Here is a 23967-nt window from a genome sequence, read left to right as displayed (position 1 = left end):
CACTACACAAAAGTGACTATTTTACAAATAACCCACAAGGGACCTTCTTGATTGCCCAAATGACATCTTGATTTCCCATGACCTTGTGTATTTGTTTTTTCATGCCTTCCTCCGGGCTCCAAGCTATCATCCATATATGAAAGCCCCTCCTAATGTGCTCCAAGCTAACCTTGCTCGTATCATCCTCCCCTTCTTCAAAAGGATTCGTTGTTGAATCCAAACCTTGCAAACACATAAGAAGGACAAACAACCAAACGTTCCTCATAGTATGGGGGTTAACACAAGGGTTAGCAAAAACAAATGTATCACCATGTGCACACATTTAACATATAACCAAGCATCAAAATGAGCCACAAATGGCTTGTAACCCAACAAAACAGGAGATAGTTGGCTACATAGTAAACATTGATAAAGGTTGAATCAAAAGAATTAAACCAAGGGAGAAAGAGAACTCAATCAAATCTAAAGTAACTAAATATCAAGTCTATTCAAGGCAATTCAATCAACCAAAATCTAAATGATGAAAATGGCTAAGACAACTATTTATAGTCATTGTTTTTACAAAAATAGCCTATTACAAAAATAGCCCAAAAGTGATTATTTTACAAATAACCCACAAAGGACCTTCTTGATTTCCCTAATGGCATCTTGATTGCCCATGACCTTGTGTATTTGTTTCTTCCTGCCTTCCTCCGGGCTCCAAGCTATCATCCATATATGGAAGCCCTCTTAGTGTGCTCCAAGCTATCCGTGCTCGTATCATCCTCCCCGTCTTCAAAAGGATTCGTCCTCGAATCCAAATCTTGCAAACACATAAGAAGAACAAACAACCAAACACTCCTCATAGTATGAGGGTTAACACAAGGGTTAGCAAAAACAAATGTATCACTATGTCAAGGGTGCACACATTTAACATATAACCAAGCATCAAAATGAGCCACAAATGCTTTGTAACCTAAACAAACAAGAGATACTTGGCTACATAGGAAACTTTGACAAAAGGGTGAATCAAAAGAACTATGGTGTTTAGGCAACCACACATGTAAGTCCTCAGTGGTTCTACATTTAAAAAAACACAAACATGATAGCCCATATAGCTATGTGTCATGTCATAAACAAGGTTATCCCAAGTTAAGACTCCACCAAATGCACTAGCTATCTTCAAGAATGGGATTACTCCTAATAAATCACCAGGGTCAAATACAAAGGTATTCCCCACACAAGTTGGCTAATATATCTCTTTCAAACCCATACAATCAAGTAATAACACCAAGCAATAATCATATGAGAGAAAAGAAATTTTACTACTATACTTATCGCCATGCAAGCCAACAACATCACTCATAACTTGCTTGTTATTTGGACCAAGCATTTCATTACCAACGCCACTATTCAAATCATTATTGGGATCAAAGGGTAAGGAAATCCATAAACATGGGTCAAGCATACACCTATTTTCCCCATTCGCACTTTCACTCACATAACATACTCCTAAGAGTATCATCACATGCAAACAAATAGTAAAGGAAGGTGCCACACAAGTCAACTTCATCCAAGGTGTCCTTATGAGAAGGTTCACTCATTGATTCAAGCACATTAAGGCCTTGATCAAGAATGGGAACACACAATGAAGAAAGAATACTCGTACCACATATGTGACCTTCTTTTTTAACACCATCCTTTCTAATGGACGTACTATCATCTTCCATGAAGAAAGTTTCGTCTTCGAAAAGTGTGTCATCATACCATAGTGGATTCCAGAAAATGTTTTTCAATTTTCTCATGTTTGGTTGGCTTAAAGGTTTTGAAAAATGTTTTTCAAATCAACTTATTTTCCTCAATTCGAAGAAAAATGACTTCCCTTCAAAAAGTAAGGAAAACATTTTTCAAAACTCTCTATTTCAACCTCACTCTTAAGTTGAAATATTCATACAACTCTCAAAATCATCCATCCTTACTCCGATCCTCAATCCCCCTCCCCCTCCCCCACCCCACATCCACCCCTATTAAAAAAATATTTTAATTTTTTTTTCTTACCTCACCCTTCTACCCAAAATCCTACCCGCTTCTAAAAAAAAAAGATTAATTTTTTTAAAAAATCCAAACTTTTTTCTTACCTTCCTTACTCGACCCCCTACCAACCTTTCCCCCTCGCCCCCTCAAAAAAATTTAATTTTTTCCTTACCCCCACCCCCACTCCCTAATACAAAATTCCCTAATGGTGAAATTTTCAAACAACTCAAAATTGAACCAAATTTCAAATTCAAACTTCAAAAACACTAGAGAACACTATGCTAAAAACTCAAACAAGACACGAATTGCATGATCTTTTTTTAATTTTTGAATTTTTGAATTTTTTTGACCCAATTTTTTTTTGGCACGATTTTCAGATTTATGAACATAGGAGTAAGAATTGTTGGAACAACTCTTTAACCTTAGCTCTGATACCATAATGATAACGGTCATAATCGAAGTGACTAAAATTGATACCGAAAACATGGAGTTACAACAAAAATAAAGATAATGGAGAAATAAAATATTAGAAAAGAAGAAAGAAAGGCTTAACTGAATAACAATTAAACCAACGGAGAAAGAGAACTCAATCAAATACGCGAGAAGCCAAATTGAATCCACAATATGATAACTTGATGATCAATCAAGCGAAGAAGATAACACAAGCAATTCGGGAATCCACCCTAATCACTCGATCTAAGCTAACAATTTGAAATTGAACCAAATTACTATCCTAACCTAGAGTAACTAAATATCAAGTCTATTAAAGACAATTCAGTCATCCAAAATCTAAATGATGAAAATGGCTAAGACAACTATTTATAGTCATTGTCATTACAAAAATAGCCTATTACAAAAATAACCCAAAAGTGACTATTTTACAAATAACTCACAAGGAACCTTCTTGATTGCCCAAATGATATCTTGATTGCCCATGACCTTGTGTATTTGTTTCTTCATGGCTTCCTCCAGGCTCCAAAGCGATCATCCATATGTGGAAGCCCCTGCTAATGTGCTCCAAGATAACAATTAGTTTCCCATCTTTGTTGTGTTTCCACAATACCCTATCTGCATCTGTTGTGACAATGTTGCTTCCTCCTAGTTTTCCCAATAAAGAGGCCACTCTATCAATCTCCCAATCATTTAGCTATGTTGCTTCCTCCTAGTTTTCCCAATAAAGAGGCCACTCTATCAATCTCCCAATCATTTAGCAATCTTCTGAAGGAAATGTCCCAGCCCTGTACTGACCAACTCTCACTTATTCTAGCCTCAGTGTTTCCACAATCCAGAAGAGTTCTGGGAATTGCTCCTTAAGTGGTGATTGATCAATCTATCCATCATGCCTGAATTTTGTCTTGTATCCATTGCCTATCTTAATGCTAAGATTGGCTTCCATCAATGGCCATAGATTTCTGATGGTTCTCCAAACCCCCACACCATTGGTTCAGATACACTGTTAGAGCACCTTGGACTAAGTTCACCGTACTTTGTCACAATTACTTCCCTCCAAAAAGCCCTTTCCTCTTTTTTGTATCTCGATATCCACTTCATAAGTAAGCTCTCATTCTGCAATTTGAGATTTCTGACCCCCAGTCCTCGTCTTCCTTTGTTCAGCAGTACTGTTTCCAATTAACCAGACAGTATCCCTTCCCTTCTTTGTTTCCTTGCCATAGAAAGTCTCTTCTAAGCTTATCAAGTTTCTTCACAACTTTTGATGGTATTAGAAATAGGGACATCAAATAAGTGGGCAATGCATCTTGGCCAGAGTTGATTAGTATCAGTCTACCACCTAAAGACAAGTATTGAGCCTCCCATCTGGTTAGTTTCTTCTCTGTCCTTTCCAAAATGCCATCTTAAATCTCTAAGAACTTATGTTTGCTTACCAGGGCATACCCAAGTAAGTTGTGGGTAGTTTCTCTGTTTTGCAGCCCGGGATGTTGGCCATATCTTTAATCTGGTGAACCTCATTACTTGGGAATAAACTGCTCTTTGCCCAGTTAACTTTCAACCCTGCTACAGCTTCAAACAAAACAAGGATCACTCTAATGTAGCTTATTTGTTCAGTAGATGGCACAAAAAATTATGGTGTCATCTGTATACAATTAATGACCAACTTCCATCTCTTCCCCTACGGTGCCCCCAATTTTGAACCCTCTGGTCCATCTTTTGAGCTGCTATTTTCATCATGCTGTCAAAACCTTCCATGGCTAGAATGAAAAGGAAAGAAGAGATGGGATCACCCTGTCTCAAACCCCTTTCTGATGCAAAAAGCCCACAGGTTTCCGAACCCCATTTGCCCGAGAATATTCAGTAAGAAAGCCCAATTCACATGATCATAAGTTTTCTGAATATCCAATTTGCACATTATGCCTGGGCCCCCACTCTTTATTCATGAGTCAATAGATTCACTGGCTATGAGTGTTGCATCCATTATTTGTCTGCCCTTAATGAATGCCATCTGATGTTTGTTGACCAATTTATCTATTACTTTCTTGAGCCTCTCTGCCAGTAATCTAGCAATAATCTTGTATACACCCCCAACCAAGCTGATTGTTCTGAAATCTTTTAACTCTGAGGCTCTGGGCTTCTTTGGGATCAGAGTAAGGAATGTTGCATTGAAACTTTTCTGAAAGACCTGATTTGGATGAAAATGTTGGATGGTATTGATGATGTCTTCCTTCGGCAAAGACCAAAAAATCAGGAAAAAACACCATGGGGAAGCCATCTGGACCAGTTGCTTTCTCCATAGCACACATGTTCAAGTACTCCAATCTAAGGTCATGTCCTTGGTAAGCTGTAATTGCGGTATATTGATGTAATGCATTAATATAATTGGATTCACTTGGTTCATCAACTTTTAGAACGAGGAAGAGGAATTGCCAAAACATTAATGACACCACATTCTTCTCGTTCCAGAACAATATGAGTTTAACAGAGTAGATTACAAATTTCCTCTAAATTATATCCCCATTCATGTTAGATTACAACTTTCATTAAATATGCGGTCTCAACTGGTTGGAGTATTTTGTGCATGATCAATAGTATTTAACTGGTTGGAGACAGATTTTTTATGGTGTTTCCCGTGAGGGCTATATTCCTATCTGGTCACTGGCACCTGTTTCTTTTATCTGGTTCTGTTGGATGAAGTGACGCTCGATTGGGGTTGTTGGCGATGTAAGGTTTATTTGGTGGTTGTTTCTGATTACAGAGGTCGAGGAGAAGAAAAAGTGGGTGGCGGCAGACAGATGGTGAGGAAGAAGATGATGGTGGTAGGAGAGGAGGTTGGACAAGGGTGAGAGTGTACCACGGGAAGAAGATGATGAGTAAGAAATGTGGTGGAAGGGTGGCCGCTGCGGCTTGAAAAAGGAGAAGGATGGTGATGGCAGTGGGGAGAGAAAACGTGAGTTTCTTAAAAGAAGAAAAGGAATAATATTGTTTTGGATTAATTCACACGCCTAAGGTACATGAGGAACACTTCTTTTGTCATGCCAGCATGTTTTGATAAGAACACTTTTGTAGTGCTGGAGTGTCTAATAGGTACAAAAGGCGAGTTAAGGTGTCAAAATGAAGACCCGGGCCAATTTGAGGGACCTTCTATGTATTTGGCCTAGAAATGGCGATGATGGTCTTGATAAAAGAAATGGTAATGATGGTTTAATCGGTAGTTTGATGAGTTGCATGACATAGTGAATCTTATGGTGAGTATAGTAGTGAAGTTGAGGCGAAGAGTGACTCAGATGACATCAACGGAATTGTCTTGTATGATACTCCCTCCATTATTGTTTGTCCTACTTTCCTTTCCTTTTTAGCACGTTTCAAAAAGAACGTCTGTTTCCTTTCTTGGCAACTTTCTAATTCTAACTTTCCGCATGACATGTTTAAAACGACAAGATTAAAGGTCATTTTGTTACATTGGACATATCTTTAGGATCACTAGATTCAAAAGTCCTTTACTTTTTTAAACGTCGTGTCAAGTCAAAACCATAGCCAAAACAAATTGAGGCAGAGGGAGTAATATTAAGATAAGAAGGAAGAACAGTTAACTGATACTTGTACTACGCAAAGGGTTGTGATTAATGACACTTATGGTAATACTGAAATCAGGCTATAATTGTTCCGAGAGCTACAATGACTCATTTCCTTGTAGCCTGGTTAAATTTATTCTTGATAGTTCTTTGATACCATGGATCCCTTCCAACTGTGAAGTCAGGACATTCTTGTCTGTTTTAACTCCCGAATGAAGATGTTCACATATTGGTTAGAAGTTAGAGCCTCTTACAAAGCTTTAGGGCATTGAGAACAAAACAACGGTTATCACAAGAGGGTGGTTTCCTTGATAGTCCTACCAGTTTAGTGTTTTATTTTCCCCAATACAGAGCAAAAGTTCTTTTCGTAAATTCTCATGCTGTTAAAGAAGTTTTTCATTTGATTATACTTATTTTCTTATAGCCCTCTGGCATATGTATAGAAAAGGCAGTTTATATACTAATACTACAGAGATAAAACCTGTGTTTGATATTTTGTTCTGCATGACACTACCATTACTCCCTCTGTTCCATTTTATGGCGCTCATTCTTTTTGTCTGTTTCAAAAAAGAACTACTTTTGATATATAGGGATTTTGTAGCTTTAAACTTTTCATATCACCCTTAACAACATGCTCTTATAACCAATAAAAAATGCCTTCTTTATTGAAAAAGAACATGCTCTTATTGTCACAGAAATGTCATGAGTCATGACCACTAGACCTTATAAAAAAATGCCTTCTTTATTGAAAAAGAACATGCTCTTATTGTCACAGAAATGTCATGAGTCATGACCACTAGACCACCCAAGGGTGTGGGTCTAGTGGTTCAATGAAGTTGGGTTGAGCACCATGAGGTCTTTATTCAATTCCTAACGGAAACAAACACTTGGGTGATTTCATCCCATCTGATCTAGCCTTGATCTAGCCTTGATGGTTGCTGGTTGCTGGTGGGAGGTGGCAGGTATCCGTGGAATTAGTCGAGGTGCAAGCAAGCTGGCCCGGACACCACGGTTATCAAGAAAAAAAAAAAAGAAGAAATGTCATGACCATTAGTTGTAAAAATACTTTTGCTATGTATTAAAAGCCCTCTCTAAACCCCATATTCAGTTAAATACCACCTTATAAAATGAAATGGAGGAAGTACTTAAATTTTGTAATCATTTCTTTTGATGTCTTCCCTATGAACTATAGTGACATGGAGCTGGACGTGGAGCTCTTTTCTCAGAGACGAAGAGTCCAGCCATCAGAGCTGACTGGATCTTGGAAAGTGTTTGAGATGAGTGCAACACCTATCTACGGTGAGGACAACACAATGGAAGCAACTCCTGGTGTTCCCTACGTTTACCTATGCACGGAAAACCTGAAGAAGAGAAGCCTCCCAGAACATCCAGTGTACTTTAGAGAAGAAGAAATGTTAGACATGCAGGATGCAACAGTTCTTTGGCTACCAGGAGGCGTTACAAGTTATGTTGATGTGAACAAGGATGGCACCCTATGTATAGGAGTTGGGTGGTATTCAGATGAAGGGGTGAACCTTGTCATGGAAAGAGATTATGAAACGGATGGCAAACTCAAAGAGGTTCGATGGAAGTCTGAGGTGAAGAGACGATGGACTAATCCACCTCCCATGTAAATTCTCTTCACCCCCTTTTCTTTCTTCTGCTTTAATAAGGGACGTGTCCCAGTTTTGAACCCATGTTAACACAAATGGTATTCAAGTTTTATGCATGACGACCAAAAAATTTTTTTTTCAAATGCGATTGGATAGGACATTGAGTACCATAATCACTGTCTGACTCAAAAGTAATTAATTAGGAGTCCATTTTACAGGGACATTTTTTAAGCTAGGAGCCAAAACGGGTAGTTTGCCCAAAAATGGGTTTTTGGGCAAACTATAACTAACATCGTCCGTGAGCAGTTGGGGAGGAAAAAAATGTTAATAGGGTTTTCTAAAAATGGGCAAGCTACATTTTCATAAATTCTTTTTTAATAGTTTGCTCATTTGTTGGCAAACTACTTTTGTTTGGGTAAACTATGATTCTTTCATGAGATATTCGACTGATAACTGATTAAACATCACTGTTAATATTCTTGAACGTTTTGTCACTTTAATTTTTGAAAAATGGTACAACTTTTTCGCATGTGCTGTTGTTCAATCCATTTTATCTCATTCATCACGAGCAACATTCGTGAATAACACTTTTTTTTCACAAATAGTTTGTTTAAATTTCTTGTAAGGAAAAAAATAATGAGTGACACCGTCATTAGCTATCCGACTCATGATGAACTATGTCATTAGTTAGCTCATTGTTCACAATTCTATGAATTGAGTCGATGTAGAATTATTTGTTCACAATTTTGTGAATTGAGTCAATGTAGAATTATCTGGGAAGACGTTACACCTAAAAAATATTAGAATTATAATTTTTATGATTCAAACATGTTATAACAATCCTTAAAGAGTAGAAAAAAATATATAATGTCTTTACCTACTTATTGACTTAATTGGAGTGTGACATAAATTAGTCGGTTCTTGATTGCTCGGTTCTCTAAGTTTTGAGAACTCCAATGTCCGTTGTGTTGATTTAGTGAAGGCAAATTGTCATTTTGGCTATCAAACCCTGCTACTGTTTGTTGTTGAATAGAATTGTTTAGCCAACCAAAACTGAAATTAGTAAAACATGTACTATTTCAAATATCAAATTCATTATTAGATGGTTCTTCATCCTGAATAACACTTTGAGTTTTGACATATGCATCAAGTGTTGCTAAACACATTTGGTTGCGGAAAATCTCAGGACTACAAAGAAAGATTGATAAAGAGTCATCATTTCAAATTTGAGTCTCTTAAAAAATTATATGACCGTTACTCATAATTGATATGGGATATCAACCAATGATATGAATAGAAGTTAACTTTATTTTACTCAAAAAGACATACAAGACGATCATATTTGAATTTCATTGATACTTGAACCATTTTCGCAGGAAGATTATATCTAACCGAACCATCTTCGTACACTTCTCCACCCTAAAATAAATTAATCTTTACGGTGTCACTTATTGTTTTCCTTATAAGAAATTTAAACGAATAATTGTTTGTGAAAAAAAGTATTCTGTGAATAATGAATGTTGTTCGTGATGAATGAGATAAAATAGAATGAACAATTTGCTGGAGTCATCCTATAAGGAGGAATAGAAATAGGCTTGGTGATCGGCTCAACATCAATAGCGAAATCAATATCTCGATCCGGAGGCATACTAGGCAAGTCTGGAGGAAACAAATCCATAAACTCATGGACAACACAACCTAATCCAAGAAAGGAGGTGATACAACACTGGGTCACGAATATGAGCCAAGTAAGATAACATCCCCTTTCAACCAATTTACGAGCCTTTACAAAAGATATAATCCCATTATGAACCAAATGAAGTGCAACCTTCCAAGCTATCCTTGGCACACCTGGTGAAGCTGAAGTCACAGTCTTGTCATAACAATCTAAAATAACATGGTAAGGAGCCAACCAATCCATATCCATAATAACATCGAAATCAACTATATCTAACACAAATAAATCTGCCAAAGTCTCATACCCAACAAAAGTCACAACATAAGATGGGTGCACCTGATCTACCACTAAAGAATCACTTACCAGGGTAGAAACAAATATGCATGGCAAGAGGCGCACTGACAGAATCTAAACTCAAAGCAAAATACACAAACACATGGGAGAAAGTCTATCTAGGATCAAATATTACAGATACATGCCTGAAAAAATGGGGATGATACATGTAATCACAATATTAGAAGCCTCTGCCTCAAGTCTAGCTAGTATAGCATAACACTAACTACAACCCCCAACTGGCTGAGTAGCCCATGACAACCAACGCAGGCTCCACCACCTCCACCTCTTGCTCCTCTGGTAGTATCTCTACCTCTTATAACTAAAATAGAAGTAGAACGAATTAGCTAACGGGGACAATCCCTGACCACATGACCAATCTCATCACACGCATAACAACCTTTACGACCAGTCTCAACAGGAGAAGGTATAACTAGGCTCAAACGGCGACCTTGAATTGCTTAACTAGAAGATCCACCACCTAAACTTTGTAAAGCCGTATGTACTTGCCTACCATGGTATCCACGAGAATCGTAAAAAATCTCATCCTCGAGAGGTTTGACTCCTGAACTCACCAAAACATCATGCCTTCTTAGCGCCTCCTTGAGATGCACTAAGAATGCCCTCTGTCATCTTAGCATGGTCCATAATACTTTGAAAAGATTCTCCAAATACAATCATCTGAGTCATAGCCAATAGAAGGGAGACATCCAAACCTTTTACAACTTTTATATTTGGTCAGACTCGATGGAAATGCTATCATAGAAAAATATGGATAGGGCATGAAAGCGTGCCTCATACTCAACAACTGTCTAGGAGCCTTACTCCAAATGATAAAACTCGTCCTTTATATGGTCTCTCAAACTAAAAGGCATAAATCTCTCTAAAAAAGCCTCAATAAACTGATCCCAAGTCATCTCAGGAGAATCACAGGGTCTATCACTGACAAACGACCTCCATCAATCTCTTATTGCATCTCTCAACTGATACAATATAGTATAAGCCACACAATCCATGCAGAAAAAGTAAAACACAACTTAGAACACAAGGTATGAAAGAACTTCGCACGATAAATAATAAAATAAGAGAAGTTTCCTAAAGACGTCCTATAATCTTTCAAAGATAGATACAAACGTCTACATACCAATCCGTGAGACTCTATTACACATACCATTCTTAAATCATTGAGACCAATAAATTTGGCTACGCTAATACCAATTTATCACGACCCAAAAACAAGGGTCATGATAGCACTTGTCGCGGCATACCTTGACAAGTAGGCTTATCACCCAAACTAATACAAAAAGGGAAAAGAAAAGACAAAATTACCCAAGGTAAGACTTCTATAATGAAGATGAACCATACAAGTAATCATAACAATGCAGAAATAATTTATCCAAAATACCAATCATGCCCAAAACCAGGTGTTAATAGTGTAAGAACTACTAATATAATCCAAGAGTCAAATACATAAGAAAAATAACCACAAAGGAATAATCTCCGAATACTAATAAAGAAATAACTACTATAAAAAGATAGAGGCGAAATTTGGATGCATGAATGTCCAACCGCTACCTTGAAAGCTCCAACAATCGCTCGAGTCAAGCACGTTGAGGTGCACATGAGCTAGGATCTGCACCAAAAGGGCGCAGTAGGCATGAGTATGTACTCAGTAGGTATCACAGGCCGACCAAGCAAAGTAGTAAATTAAGCATACAAATTATACACTAAGGGCAAGTCACCTGCAATCAGAAAATACCCCATAATAGTAGCCTATACCGTTTGCACTAGTAGTTCTAAAATATATATATATATATATATATATCACATATATTGCAGAATCACACAAAGATAGAACATAAGTACATATTATATCACATATAAGAAGTTTAAGGGAGAACATGTCTAAATAAGATCATCAAACACAAGTAAAAAAAGATACGATAAATACATAGATAACAAATCAATATCGAAATACAACACAACATAGCAGAATAAAGTAAGTGCAAATGTATATGATGATGCACTAGGTCGTTGCACAACCTTTGGAATCGTCGCACAATTCCTGTTTACACCTATGAAGTTAAGCCTCCCAACGCACGACCCATGGGTGGTTCGTGAACCCGTATACAATCCAATATCTCATATATTCTTTCTAGCACATCCCTCAGAAAGGTGTTATAAGGTTTTGCCAGTATTTTCAGATATTGCCACGGTGGTACCGATGTTTCATGAATGAGTATGATATGAAGATGTGATGCTCACAACCAATCACAATAAGTATTTCCACAATCAACCACATGATATATTTTCATAATCAATCACATGATATATTTTCACAACCAATCACAATGATATATTTCCACAACCACGTGAGCCGATATCCACTCATTATCGCTATTTCACTCATGAATTTCCATACATTCCATATGCTAATAAAGTATGAATATAATCACAATACGCCAATGGTACCACATTAAGCATCTTAAACAATATAATTATTCACATGTATTCAAGGCTATCACTATGACATAAGACCCCACGAGATCACACCTATCTCATAATATCTCAATTTCAACAATTACGTCACATATAGACCCCTACATGGGCACAACACATAGATAGTCATTTTTCATGATTAGTTCTCACCCTTAACATGCATTTTATATCATCAGTTTCTACCTAACCCAGTCTAAAAGAGTTAAGCCATAACCTACCTCAAAAGTTAAAATCGGTATGCTACACTTCGAACCCACGACCTTACTTTAAATGAATAATCCCGAACTCTACTAAAAATATCAAATATGTAATCTTCGCATAAACATAAAACCAACAACACCCATATTAACTACTTTTGATTCGGAGTCAAAACAAACCCTCGAAATGGGCTTCCAAAAAAGAAGGGCAATTTGGAACCAATGAAGACTTCTACAAATAAAATTGGCTCTAAAATTCAAATGAACTACCCGATAACTGAATTGTTAGTCCCACCAAGTCATAAATGACTTGGAGCAACTATGGGAAAGCCCTAACTATGGAAATAAGTGGAAATATGAAAAATAACCTAAAGGGTCATTACAACTATACCCTCTATATCTTTCTGGGTTCCCATTTCTAGATGTTAGATCACTTGAACAAGAAGGATATAAAGTAGTAGCCCTAGGCTTTGGAGATGCATTGAAACACCCTAAATTTTTGTACTTGAAAAATCCCTGAGCTTTGAGCTCACTACCAAACCAACGACTTACCTTATGAGTCGTAAGGATCCCTTATGAGCCATAGGAGCTAAATCATCGTTTGACCAGTGAGTGGAGCCTATGTTAATGTCCTGATTATGACTAGAGGTTATGAGTCATAAATAATCATTACGAGTCATGGTGTCCAAATCATAGGGTAACCATTGTGTACCTTGAATGCTTTTGTCTTGGATACAACCAAGACCCTATGAGTGGTAGGGTCTCTTGATAAGTCATATGGCGTGAGTCATAGGGTTACTATAGAGTGGTCCCTCAGCTACTGTCTAGACTACAAATCATAGTGCCAAGTCGTAGTGAGTCCTTACGGGTCGTATAGTGACCTATAGTCATTGCAGCTACTTTGGGCATTTTATTTTTGGCTCTCCCATGTTGAAAATTTTGATTTTTAACTTAAATTGTGTTTTGGCATGTGAATGGGGTGTCCTGGGAGAGTTTTGGAATTTTTAGTTAAGGTTCGGGGTGGTTTTAGGTCATGAAGGCAGTGAGCCTCTGCGATATCCCCATTTCACGGAGGATGGACCCGTGATAAGGTCCATGACACAGAGAATAATCTCTACATTGGTGTTCGTGAACGGAGGTTAGCCTCTACGATAAGGTATGTGCCATGCCCCTATGTAAAATCTGTGCAGTCTTGCTTTGTTTACTTGGGATGAGGGATATTGGGGTCCTTTCACCTATGTACGACCCTTAAGCATACTATAGCCTATTCTATTTAGTTTTAATAGATTAAATTCCCCAATTACACTCTAAAACTCATAGCCCCAAGAAAATACAAGGATTTCATCGTATATTCATCCTCTAGGTCCTAAGCTCTAAATTACTTTTCAATTCTCATGTGTCTAAGTCATGGTACTCTCCCCCCACTATTATTTTATCAAAAGCATGTGTTTATAATAGTGTCCATGTGATTAAATTGTGGTTTATGAATATGGGTTCGAAAGTTTCAGAATGAATGCATCTTGAATTGATTTCCCATGGCTTTAATGCTATTGTTCATGATTTGTTTTTTTGTTTTAAACTAATAGGGAGCATGGGTGTGGGAATTGGAATGGGAGTCGAGGTATTCCCCTAATTTTAAGATTTTGGTATTGAATGTGGTTTGGAAATCCTGTTCCCTCAACCCATTTGTGAAATTGTTTTAAAATATGGATTTGTCACTTGGTTTGACTTTCGCACCTATACTATTGTGTTGCATAAATTGTTAAAAGACTAAATATGCATTTTAAAGGCCTTGTTGGCTAGGTTTTGACTTAATTTGAAACCTCGGGGTCGAGGCATTCCCCTAAATTGATTTGATAAATAAAAGGGGGTTGAGACATTCCCTCAAGTTAATAAAATTGTTATGGCTTAGTAGCATACAGTATGATGATACTTGTGGTATGCCTTAATGTATAATTTCATGGTTAATGAATGGGTTATGTGAAACTTGTTTTAAATTGGGTTTAAAGGGGGTTATGTAGTTAAGTCATGAAGGTGTGGGTCTTGGATGACTTATATTGGAAACTCATGTTTGCAGACATGAGGTTTGGTCTTTATGACTTGTGTGCATGGTTCATGATATTAATATATTTGTATCTTGGATTGACGTTCGGTTGGAGCATTCCCTAATCTTTCTTGATACCTTCGGTTTGTATGGCTAACACGCGCTAGGGCCCTTTCAGCAAGGGGAGATGAATCCATATAGCCCGTGGGTGCTTTTTATAAAGGTTGATCTGCATAGTCCAGGATAAATTTTTACTTCATACTAAGCCGTATTTCCTTTCCCTGCATGACATGTTTATATATATAAATTATTATGTGTATTTGCTTTGAATTGTTTTGAAATATTCATCATGGCATCATTTTATCCTTATTCCTTGATTTACATGTTAGTGCTCTTCCCACTAACTCTCTAGATGTTGTATCCCTATGTGATGCAAAAATTGAAAATACTTTTACTTTTCCTATACAATGACTAGGTAATCGTGGGATAGCTCTTGAGTCAAATTGATGTGGTAGGATTCTATACTTTGGAAAACCTCATTTCATATTTCAGTATCCTTGTGTCATATACTTTTCCTTGTTTAGGTTTTTCTATCGTCGGGGGTATGTTCCGACCTAGATTGATAGTAGTTATAGATGCTTTGTGGATTACTAGGGACTTGGAATTGGTTATTGAATTCTTAGACTTCTTTTTGAGTAATACTTATTTATTTTGTGATATGTTTGAAATTCTACTACTATACTTGTGTTGTGTTCCGTTTGACTAGGCAACGGGGGTGGTCTCTGGTCCTTGTTGGACTTGAGATACCTACCACGACCAAGCTCTGGTTTGGGTCGTGACAAAGTTGGCATCAAAGTCTAGTTTCATGGTCAGTTGGGTGTCCATAAAGCCATGTCAAGTAGAGTCTCTTTTATAGGTATGTAGTGTACCACACTTATAAGAGGCATTTAGGAATTTTTCCCTTTCTTGTGATCTACTTTCAGGCTGTAAAGTCTAGGGTGTTGAAATCTCCTCTAATTCCCTGCTTGTTTGATTTTTAGATCATGCCTCCTAGATGATATGAAGCTCAGGGAAAATCATTTGTCTCGCCTGAAGATAATGTGGGCGGATCTTATCCAACTTATGGGCTACAGACCCAGTTAAGGGTCGCTATTTCTGATTGCCCCTGTGGAGTTCCACCTGTCTTCACTGATACTTCTCCAGCTGGTGGTGCTCATACTAAGTCATCTCAGGGAGATGTTACTAATGTTGAGTTTTACCATTCTATTCATCTGTTGACCCAGTTGGTGACATCTCAGTCAGGTCAGGAAGGTGTTGTTGGCATTGCTGGGAGTTCATCTGAGGCCACTAAAGTTAGCCAGTTTATGTGATTGATCCCTTAAACTTTTACTGGTACTGAGGTTGAGGAGGATCCTTAAGGTTTTATAGATAAGATGGAGAAGATCTTTCAGGTATTGCATTCTACAGATGTAGAGGGTGTGGAATTCGTTGCTTATCAGTTGAAAGATATAGCGTATCAATGGTATGGAAAGTGGGATCAATTTAGGGATGATGATGCAGAGGTGGCATTGTGGGATGACTTTTCTAGTGTCTTTCTAGATTGCTTCTTTTCTCAGGAGTTTGTGAATTTGAAGAAAGGAAAACTGATTGGGAAGGAGTATGCCTTGAAGTTTCATAAGTTGTCTCGTTATGCTCCGGAGTTAGTGTCTAGCATGAGGGATAGAATAAGAAATTTTGCTTCTGGGTTGCCCGTGATTTGACTTTAGAGAGCAAGGACGTCATATTGAAAAAGGATATAGATATCTCTATACTTGTGGTGTATATGCAACAAGTTGAAGATGAAAAGAAAAAGCATACAGAGATGGGGGAGAGGCAGAGTAGGAAGTTTCGGTATTCGGATCAAACTAGATGTTAGCAGCAAGGTGGTAGAGATAGTGAAAAATGGTCTAAGAAGAAGTGAGGCAATTTAGGATCTTATTCGAAGGCCAATGCCCCTTAACCTAAGTCATTCGTTGATCGTCGCCTTCAAAGAAACAATGGGTTTTAAGGCACAAAGTGCCCAATCTCAGGCCAGTAGAGCCCAGTTAGCTCCATTGCATCTTCCTTATAGATTTTATGGGCAGTTACACCACGACTTTTATGATGAGGGGAGGAATAAGTGTTTCAGGTGTATCCAGCCTGGCCAAATACATAGTAATTGTCCTTCGGGTGTATTGCTATAGGGCCTAATATAATCCAGCTTGATTCTTCTCCAACTCCTGCAATAAGATGTGCTACTTCTATCTCTGACACTAGTCGGAATCAACTGTATGTTTTTACCATTTGTTAGGATTGTGACCCATCTGTTGATGTTTTTACTGGTACGCTAAAACTCTTCTCTCGAGATGTATATTATCTTCTTGATCCGAGATCTACCCTTTCTTATGTGACCCCATTTGTGGCTGTGTAGTTTGGTTTTAGTCTTGAGTAAGTTTAGACCCTTTTTCTATTTCTCCCTTGATGGGTGAGTCGGTGATTGCTAGAAGGGTCAATAGGGGTTGTGTGGTGTCTCTTGGTGGTAGGGAAACTTTGGTGAATTTGATTGAATTCGATATGCTAGGTTTTGATGTCATATTGGGGATTTATTGGTTGCTTTCGTGTTATGCCTTATTAGACTCTTGGACCCGTAAAATCATTTTCAAATTCCCTAATGAGCTAGTTTTGATTGGGAAAGGAGTTCTCCAGTGCCTAAGGGAAGGTTCAAATCATATCTTAGTGCCCGAAAATTGATTTCCAAGGGGTGTCTTTACATTTGGTCCAGGTTAAAGATTCTAACTCAGAGGGTTTTTCTTTGCGATCCATTCTCATAGTTAGTCAATTTTCTTAAGTTTTTGCTGATGATCTTCCAAGCATCCTTCCTAATAGGGAAATTGAGTTTGGGATCAATATTATTTTAGACACTCACCCTATCTCTATCCCTCTATATAGAATGGCTCCAGCTGAGTTTAAGGAACTTAAGAAGTATTTAAAAGATCTTCTTGATAATGGTTTTATCCTTCCTAGTGTGTCTATATGGGTTGTTCCCATCCTTTTTGTATGTAAGAAGGATAGTTCTCTTCACATGTGTATCTATTACCGCTAGTTGAATAAGGAAATGGTAAAGAATAAGTACCTTCTTCCTAGAATCAATGATCTATTTGACCAACTTTAGGGTGCTTAGTATTTCTTTAAGATTGGCCTTCGGTCGGGTTATTATCAGTTACAGATTAGGGAAGTATATATCGCTAAGACTACCTTCCATACCTAGAATGGACATTTTGAGTTCTTGGTCATGTCTTTTGGGTTGACCAACGCCCCGACAGTATTTATGGATCTTATGAACTGGGTATTTCATCAGTTTTTGGACTCGTTCATAATTGTGATTATTTATGATATTTTGGTATATTTGAAGAGTGAGGTGGATCATGTCAATCACCTTCGTATTGTGTTGCAGACCCTAAAAGAAAAGCATTTGTATGCTAAGTTTTTGAAGTATGAATTTTTGTGTAATGTTACTTTTCTAGGTCATTTTTCTTTCTAGTGAAGGGGTCATAGTGGATCCATAGAAAGTTGTGGTGGTTAAGAAGTATCCTTAACCCATGACTCTAACTAATGTTCGAAGCTTCTTGGTTTTAGTTTATTATTATAAAAGTTTTGTGGAGAGCTTCTCATCAATTACCGCATCTTTGACTAAGTTAACTCCGAAGAAGGTGGAGTTCCTACGGTTTAATGCCTGCGAGAAGAGTTTTGAGATTCTGAAAGATATATTAACTTTTGCTCTGATTATGACCCTGCCTGAGGGTACTGATAGCTTCATGGTTTGTTGTGATGCATTTCATGTGGGACTTGGTTGTGTGTTAATGCAGCATGGAAAGGTGGTAGCATATGATTTTAGGTAGTTAAAAGTTCATAAGAGGAATTATTGGTCTCATGATTTGAAGTTGTTGGATGTGGTGTTTGCATTAAGATTAGGCGACACTATCTATATATGTTCCATGTTGACATTTATTCAGATCATAAGAGCCTGGAATATGTATTTACCCAGAAGGAGTTGAATCTCATGCAAAGTAGATGGCTTGAGTTACTCAATGACTATAACATGAGTCTCCATTATCACCCAAGTAAGGCTAACGTGGTTGCTGATGCTCTTAGCAGGGTTATCTATTTGGAGTTTATTCCATGTGTATGAATTGAAGTGGGACTTAGTGAAAGATATTCACCATTTGGCTAATCTTGGAGTTCATCTCTTAGATTTTGAGGATGGTGGTGTAGTTATGCAAGAGGCGGCGATGTCATCTCTTGGCACTGAGGTGAAAAAGAATCAGGTGTTGGATCCTATCCTAATACAAATCAAGGCTGAAGTAGGTAAGCAGAAGGTGATGGTTTTTGAGATCAGTAGTGATGGTCTCTTAAGGTACCAAGAAAGGCTGTGCTTTCCCGATGTGGATGCGTTGTGAGGTAGAATTTTGGCCAAAGATCATGAATCACGTTATTCAGTTCAACTTGGTTATATGAAGATGTATCATGACTTTAAGGAAATTTATTGGTGGAATAACATGAAGAGGGATGTGGTTAATTTTGTGGCTAAGTGCATGGCATGTCAACAAGTGTAGGTGGGGCATTGAGACCCGATGGATTGTGTCAAGAGATTGAGTTGCCGTTATGGAAGTGGGAGTATTAATTTGGATTTCGTTACCGGTCTACTGGGGTCTCAGAACCAATTTGATTCTATTTGGGTCATTATGGATAGAATGACTAAGTTTGCTCATTTCTTGTTGGTGAGGACTAATTATTCTGTTGATAACTATGCATGGTTGTTTATTCAGGATATCGTAAAGTTGCAAAGTGCTCTAGTTTCCACCATTTCAGATCGTTCTCAGTTCTCATCTCATTTTTGGCGGTCGTTCAGCCAGGTTTAGGGACTAAGGTGAACCTTAGCACCATTTTCTACTCGTAAATGAATGGACAAGCAAAAAGAACTATTCTGACTTTGGAATATATGCTTTGGGCTTATTTAATTGACTTTAGAGATAGTTGGGTTGACTATTTTCCTCTTGTAGAGGTTGCATACCCTACACTCTAGCATTGGTATGGCTCCATTTGAGGCGTTGTATGGTAGAAGGTATAGATCACCTATTGGGTGTTTCAAAGTTGGTGAGTGATAACGCTCAAATTACACTCTTGAATGGGTGTAAGCGATCGTTGTCAATATAAAATCGAACTAGGTTGGGGTCGAATCCCACAGGGAATAGGGTGTGAACTTCGATTTGTTTACGAAATGCTTTACTGATAGTTTACTATTTCAAAAGATGGGGGCTTAAATTTCACAGAGAGTCAATTATCACTTTCAATATTTTAGTGTTGTAATCAATATAAATGAGAAACCAGACTTATGGTCACCATGGGTATTGGGAGTTAACAAATACTAGGTAATGCTTGAGATTCTTGGAGTAAGTAGAAACAACAGAATATCCTTGACTATGATACTTTCTGACTTATCTCTCGACCTCACCAAATAATTTATTATCTAATTCTCTCGAACTTAGATAACTTATCTATTTCCAATGGGATGTTATCTTAGGTAGATTAATCCAGTTACGGCATTAATCATTAATCAGAAGGTTGGTAGCTTCCGAGTCCCTGTTGATAATTCATGACCTCTAGTCTATTTCTCCGTTAGAAGCAAATAAAACCTAAGGCATAATCTAATGTTTGCAACCACTAGATTTCAATTAAAACAACAAAATTTCAAGACGTTCTACTACTCTTTGAATCCGTTAAACACCTAGCATCATATCAAACCCTAATCCATGGATCCCATAACTCCAGCTTATGGAATTAGCCGCTCATGATTTGATGAACGAAATAACAAGTTGAATTCATGATTTTAAAGGATCAACTTACAAATGGATGAAAAACAACAAGTAGTTCCTTCAATTTAATCACAAGGTGGAAGATCAAAAATAGTTGATAAGAAACAAGAAGAATAATTGATGAAAGAGAGCAATGCACGTCCCTCTCTTCTCAAAGTTAATGTCTGATAGATAATGACCAATTCCTCTTTTAAAAACCCTAAAACAAGTCTTTAAACAGTCAACCCTAATTAAGGAAACAAAATTAAAGTTTCAGTTTTCTCTTCAAATTAGACGACAATGCTTTTGACGGTGTGTCAGACACCTGACAATGTGTGCGAAATGTCGTCAAAGGTTCCAGTGAATTGTTATCTTCTGACTCTTCAGACGGTAATCCTGACGGCGTGTCAAATATCTTGACGGCGCTTGCAAACTAGCGTCACACTTCACTGGAAATCAACATACTCTGCCCTCTGGTTGACGACGATTTTGATGAGATGCCAAATATTTGACGGCCCTTCCGAATCATCGTCACAGTTCTTCTAATCTTCTCAGGTTCTGTCTAATCTTGACGGTGACTTTGACAGCCTGTCCCATGTATGACAATGCTTCAAAATGATCGTCAGATACATTTCAACTTATTTCCACCAGATTTCAACTGTTTTATTCTTCTTTCCTTTGGTTTCCTCCCCAATCACTTGTATCTGCATTAACACACAAAAACGATAAAAAATAACAAAAGTTGCTTAAGACTTCACAATTCTTTAGAGTTAAAAGCTTCAAATGTGTTAGCATCGGCCCACACATCAACACCCTCAACTTAAACAATTGCTTGTCCTCAAGCAACCAAAATATAACTAGGAGTAAACAAAGTACAATTCGGAAGCTAACTACTCTTATCAGTTCAGAATACATGCACCATCTCTATGATCAATCAAAATAAAATCAATTGTGTCTAATATTTGTAAACACCCATGTAACTCACATGTATCTAGATATGGCAAAAATCTCAGCAATAACAGCCTAGCACATACCCAAATTACATTATCCGGACAAAGTAGTTAATAGCAATATACCTGGTGTGCCCTCACAACAAAGAAATCCCTTTCTCACTCAGATTCACATGTATAGACATAGGGATGAATGTAAGACTCACTCTCAGAACGAAGTTCCAACATTGCGCATTAAATGCCATAGGCTTTCCCTTATAGTCAGTATCTAAGTCTTCAGACAAGTCAGTGAAGATCACTATAGGGCTTTTCTTAAGCTTGTAATGTAGGCTCAGGGCTGGTATGATATTCATGGGTATTTTAAAGTGACTACACCTCCTTGGCACTACATTAACTCACGGGGTTTCAACTTTTGACCTTCTTTGCTTCCCTCTTTTATTTGTCAAGCATTCTCAAGATGGGTGTTGTCTGTTCAAGCATTAGATTAACTTTTTCAGTTTTCTCTTTTTCTTTTTCACTACACCCAACTTGTTGTTCATTTTCCTTTTTTTACCTCTCTTCATACTCGTAATACATCACACACCCTTATAGTAGCCACCCTCAACTTAGGTTATTTGCCTAAGTTGAGGTGCATAGTGTCCAAGGAGGACCAGGGCCAAAACAGGTTCATTGTGATGTAATGGGAAGGTGAAAGGTATATAAGAAAGAACTGGGCTATTTGGGCGCAAAAAAGGATTAAGGGATATTATTCACATTTGGACGGTCATTTAAGCTAAAATGGATTAACATGCAAAAACGACCTATGATCCTTTCCAAACGCCTATCCTATGACTATGGTATGACTAACTGGGCAAGTTCTAGATTCAACACACAATGGGAACTGAGTAAGACCTTACACGCACATAGCACACAAGTATATAGCACATCACTACTCATCCGTTTCATGCATTTGTTTTCTACAGGTTATTTATTTGCCACACTAATGCCACAAGTAGATACACAGTGGTCACGCTAGATGTAATTCACACAATTCATTACAGATTAGACCACTGGAGAGGTACTCAAAAATTACAAAACAAGCTAACTGTCTCAAGTACTTGTACTATTCCTAATTATTTACAGAACATGTTACAACAACAGTTTCTTATACGCTCAACTTAAAATCAAAAATAAAATGCACTAAGGGTTAGGATATACCTGAAGACAGTCAAGCCTGTGGATCCTAGGTCTCCGACCCTGCACAGCATCATCTACTGTCTTCTCCCCACTCGTAGCATCTTTCTTTGCAGTGGCTGGAGCCTGGCTCGATGAAGCACCTGCAGCCCTAGCTTTGATGGCTGCTTCCCATTTTTCTGTGTTAGCCAGGGACTCTAATCCTGCCTTTTTCAAATCTTCCTTCTCTGCTTTCTCTTTGCTTTCTTTTTAACTTTTCTCTCTTCTTCACTATCCGGCTCATCTCTCTCGTTCTTGCCTTTCTTTTCCCCTTTTTTCTTCTTTTTCTTTGGGGAATCCACAGTGAGATCGAGTATAGGAATTTCTTCCTCTACATCGTGCATAGCTGAACCTGTTGGCACCATGATTTGGTGTTGCTGCATCATCCCAACCTCCGCTTTTACCTTATCCAATGCAACCCTGAAAGTGGCAAGATCAGCACCGGTCATCTCTCTTGCTCGGGCATCGAATCTGTTCTCTAGATTTGTCACTCGCTCAGGCAAAGCCATGAAAGGTTTGAGTGCAGCTTTGATTATTTTGTCCACAGCGGTAGCAAACTATTTGGCGAAGGCCTGTAGTTACACCTCACACCAATTTGCTTGCCTAGCCACCTTCCTAATATCAATCGGCTGAAATGCCGAACCTGTTGCTGCTAGAGGGACTGAAGTAGTCAGCTCACTTTGAGGCACTGAGCCTGCCTGAGCTGAATATGCTGGTGGTGGTGGTACAGCTTCGGAGATTTGCACCTCTACATCTGGTGCTGACACAGTCTCAGTGATTGGAGGATCTGCTGCATCAACTGCATCTCGATCAAGTCATAAGCCCAACCAAATTTTATTTTTGCTGACAGGGTTGTGAGTTTTCTTGGCATGTATCTCATCATCAATACTTGAAATCTCAGGTACATTAGCTGCTTCACACAACCTAGTAATCAGACATGGGAATGGATATGCAACATTGGGTCTTGCGAGCTGAATCTTGATCTCTTCCGCTATCATTTCTCCGAAATCCAAGGGAGTTCTGTCTATCAATCTTGCAACCAATATTGCTTGATCATCCCCTAATATGTTGTCTCCCTCGGTGGGTATCATATGAATCCGTACTAAACCTTACCAAAATCTGGCCTCTGAATTTAGAGACGCTTTGATAATCTTTTTTGCCGAATTATTGAGCCACTCAGGTTCCCCATCTACTATGAGAGTTGCTAGCCATTTGTGCTGGTTTTCCCAATATTTTAACCGGGCATAGAAGGTGGGTGAAGTGGCTCGTGGGACAAAGGCTGGACCATGAAGAAACCTGTTTATGGTGGTATCTGAAATATCCACCCTCACTCCACGTACTGGAATTTTGGTCAGCAGAGGCTTATCTGAAGTTCTATCTCCTTCTTTGCACATATTTTCCACCGTAGTTCACGTAGAACTCCCGGACTAATAAAGGACAGTAAACACCGCTTCCCCTGGTAGTCCACTCTAAGCCATACTCCTTGAGTTTTTGCATCACCTCAGGGTATCTGATCAACCCTATAGTGATGAT

At 38.1% G+C, this 23967-nt stretch overlaps 1 protein-coding gene across 4 annotated transcripts in view; it reads left to right on the top strand.

Annotated features, from left to right (window-relative positions):
* LOC107845474 overlaps nucleotides 1-23967 on the top strand; it is a 53865-nt gene that overhangs the window by 12739 nt on the left and 17159 nt on the right. For 2 of the 4 annotated variants that reach the window (XM_047397897.1, XM_047397898.1), the window contains exons 5-6: nucleotides 7231-7668; nucleotides 13945-13979. In XM_047397897.1, coding sequence (XP_047253853.1) covers nucleotides 7231-7668; nucleotides 13945-13979 — 473 coding nt within the window. The remainder of the gene's footprint in view (nucleotides 1-7230; nucleotides 7669-13944; nucleotides 13980-23967) is intronic. The other 2 variants (XM_047397896.1, XM_047397899.1) reach the window with 1 other exon arrangement.

This window comes from Capsicum annuum, chromosome 10 (genome assembly GCF_002878395.1).
Source record: "Capsicum annuum cultivar UCD-10X-F1 chromosome 10, UCD10Xv1.1, whole genome shotgun sequence".
NCBI lineage: Eukaryota > Viridiplantae > Streptophyta > Magnoliopsida > Solanales > Solanaceae > Capsicum > Capsicum annuum.
This window is presented reverse-complemented; position numbering and strand designations above follow the sequence as displayed.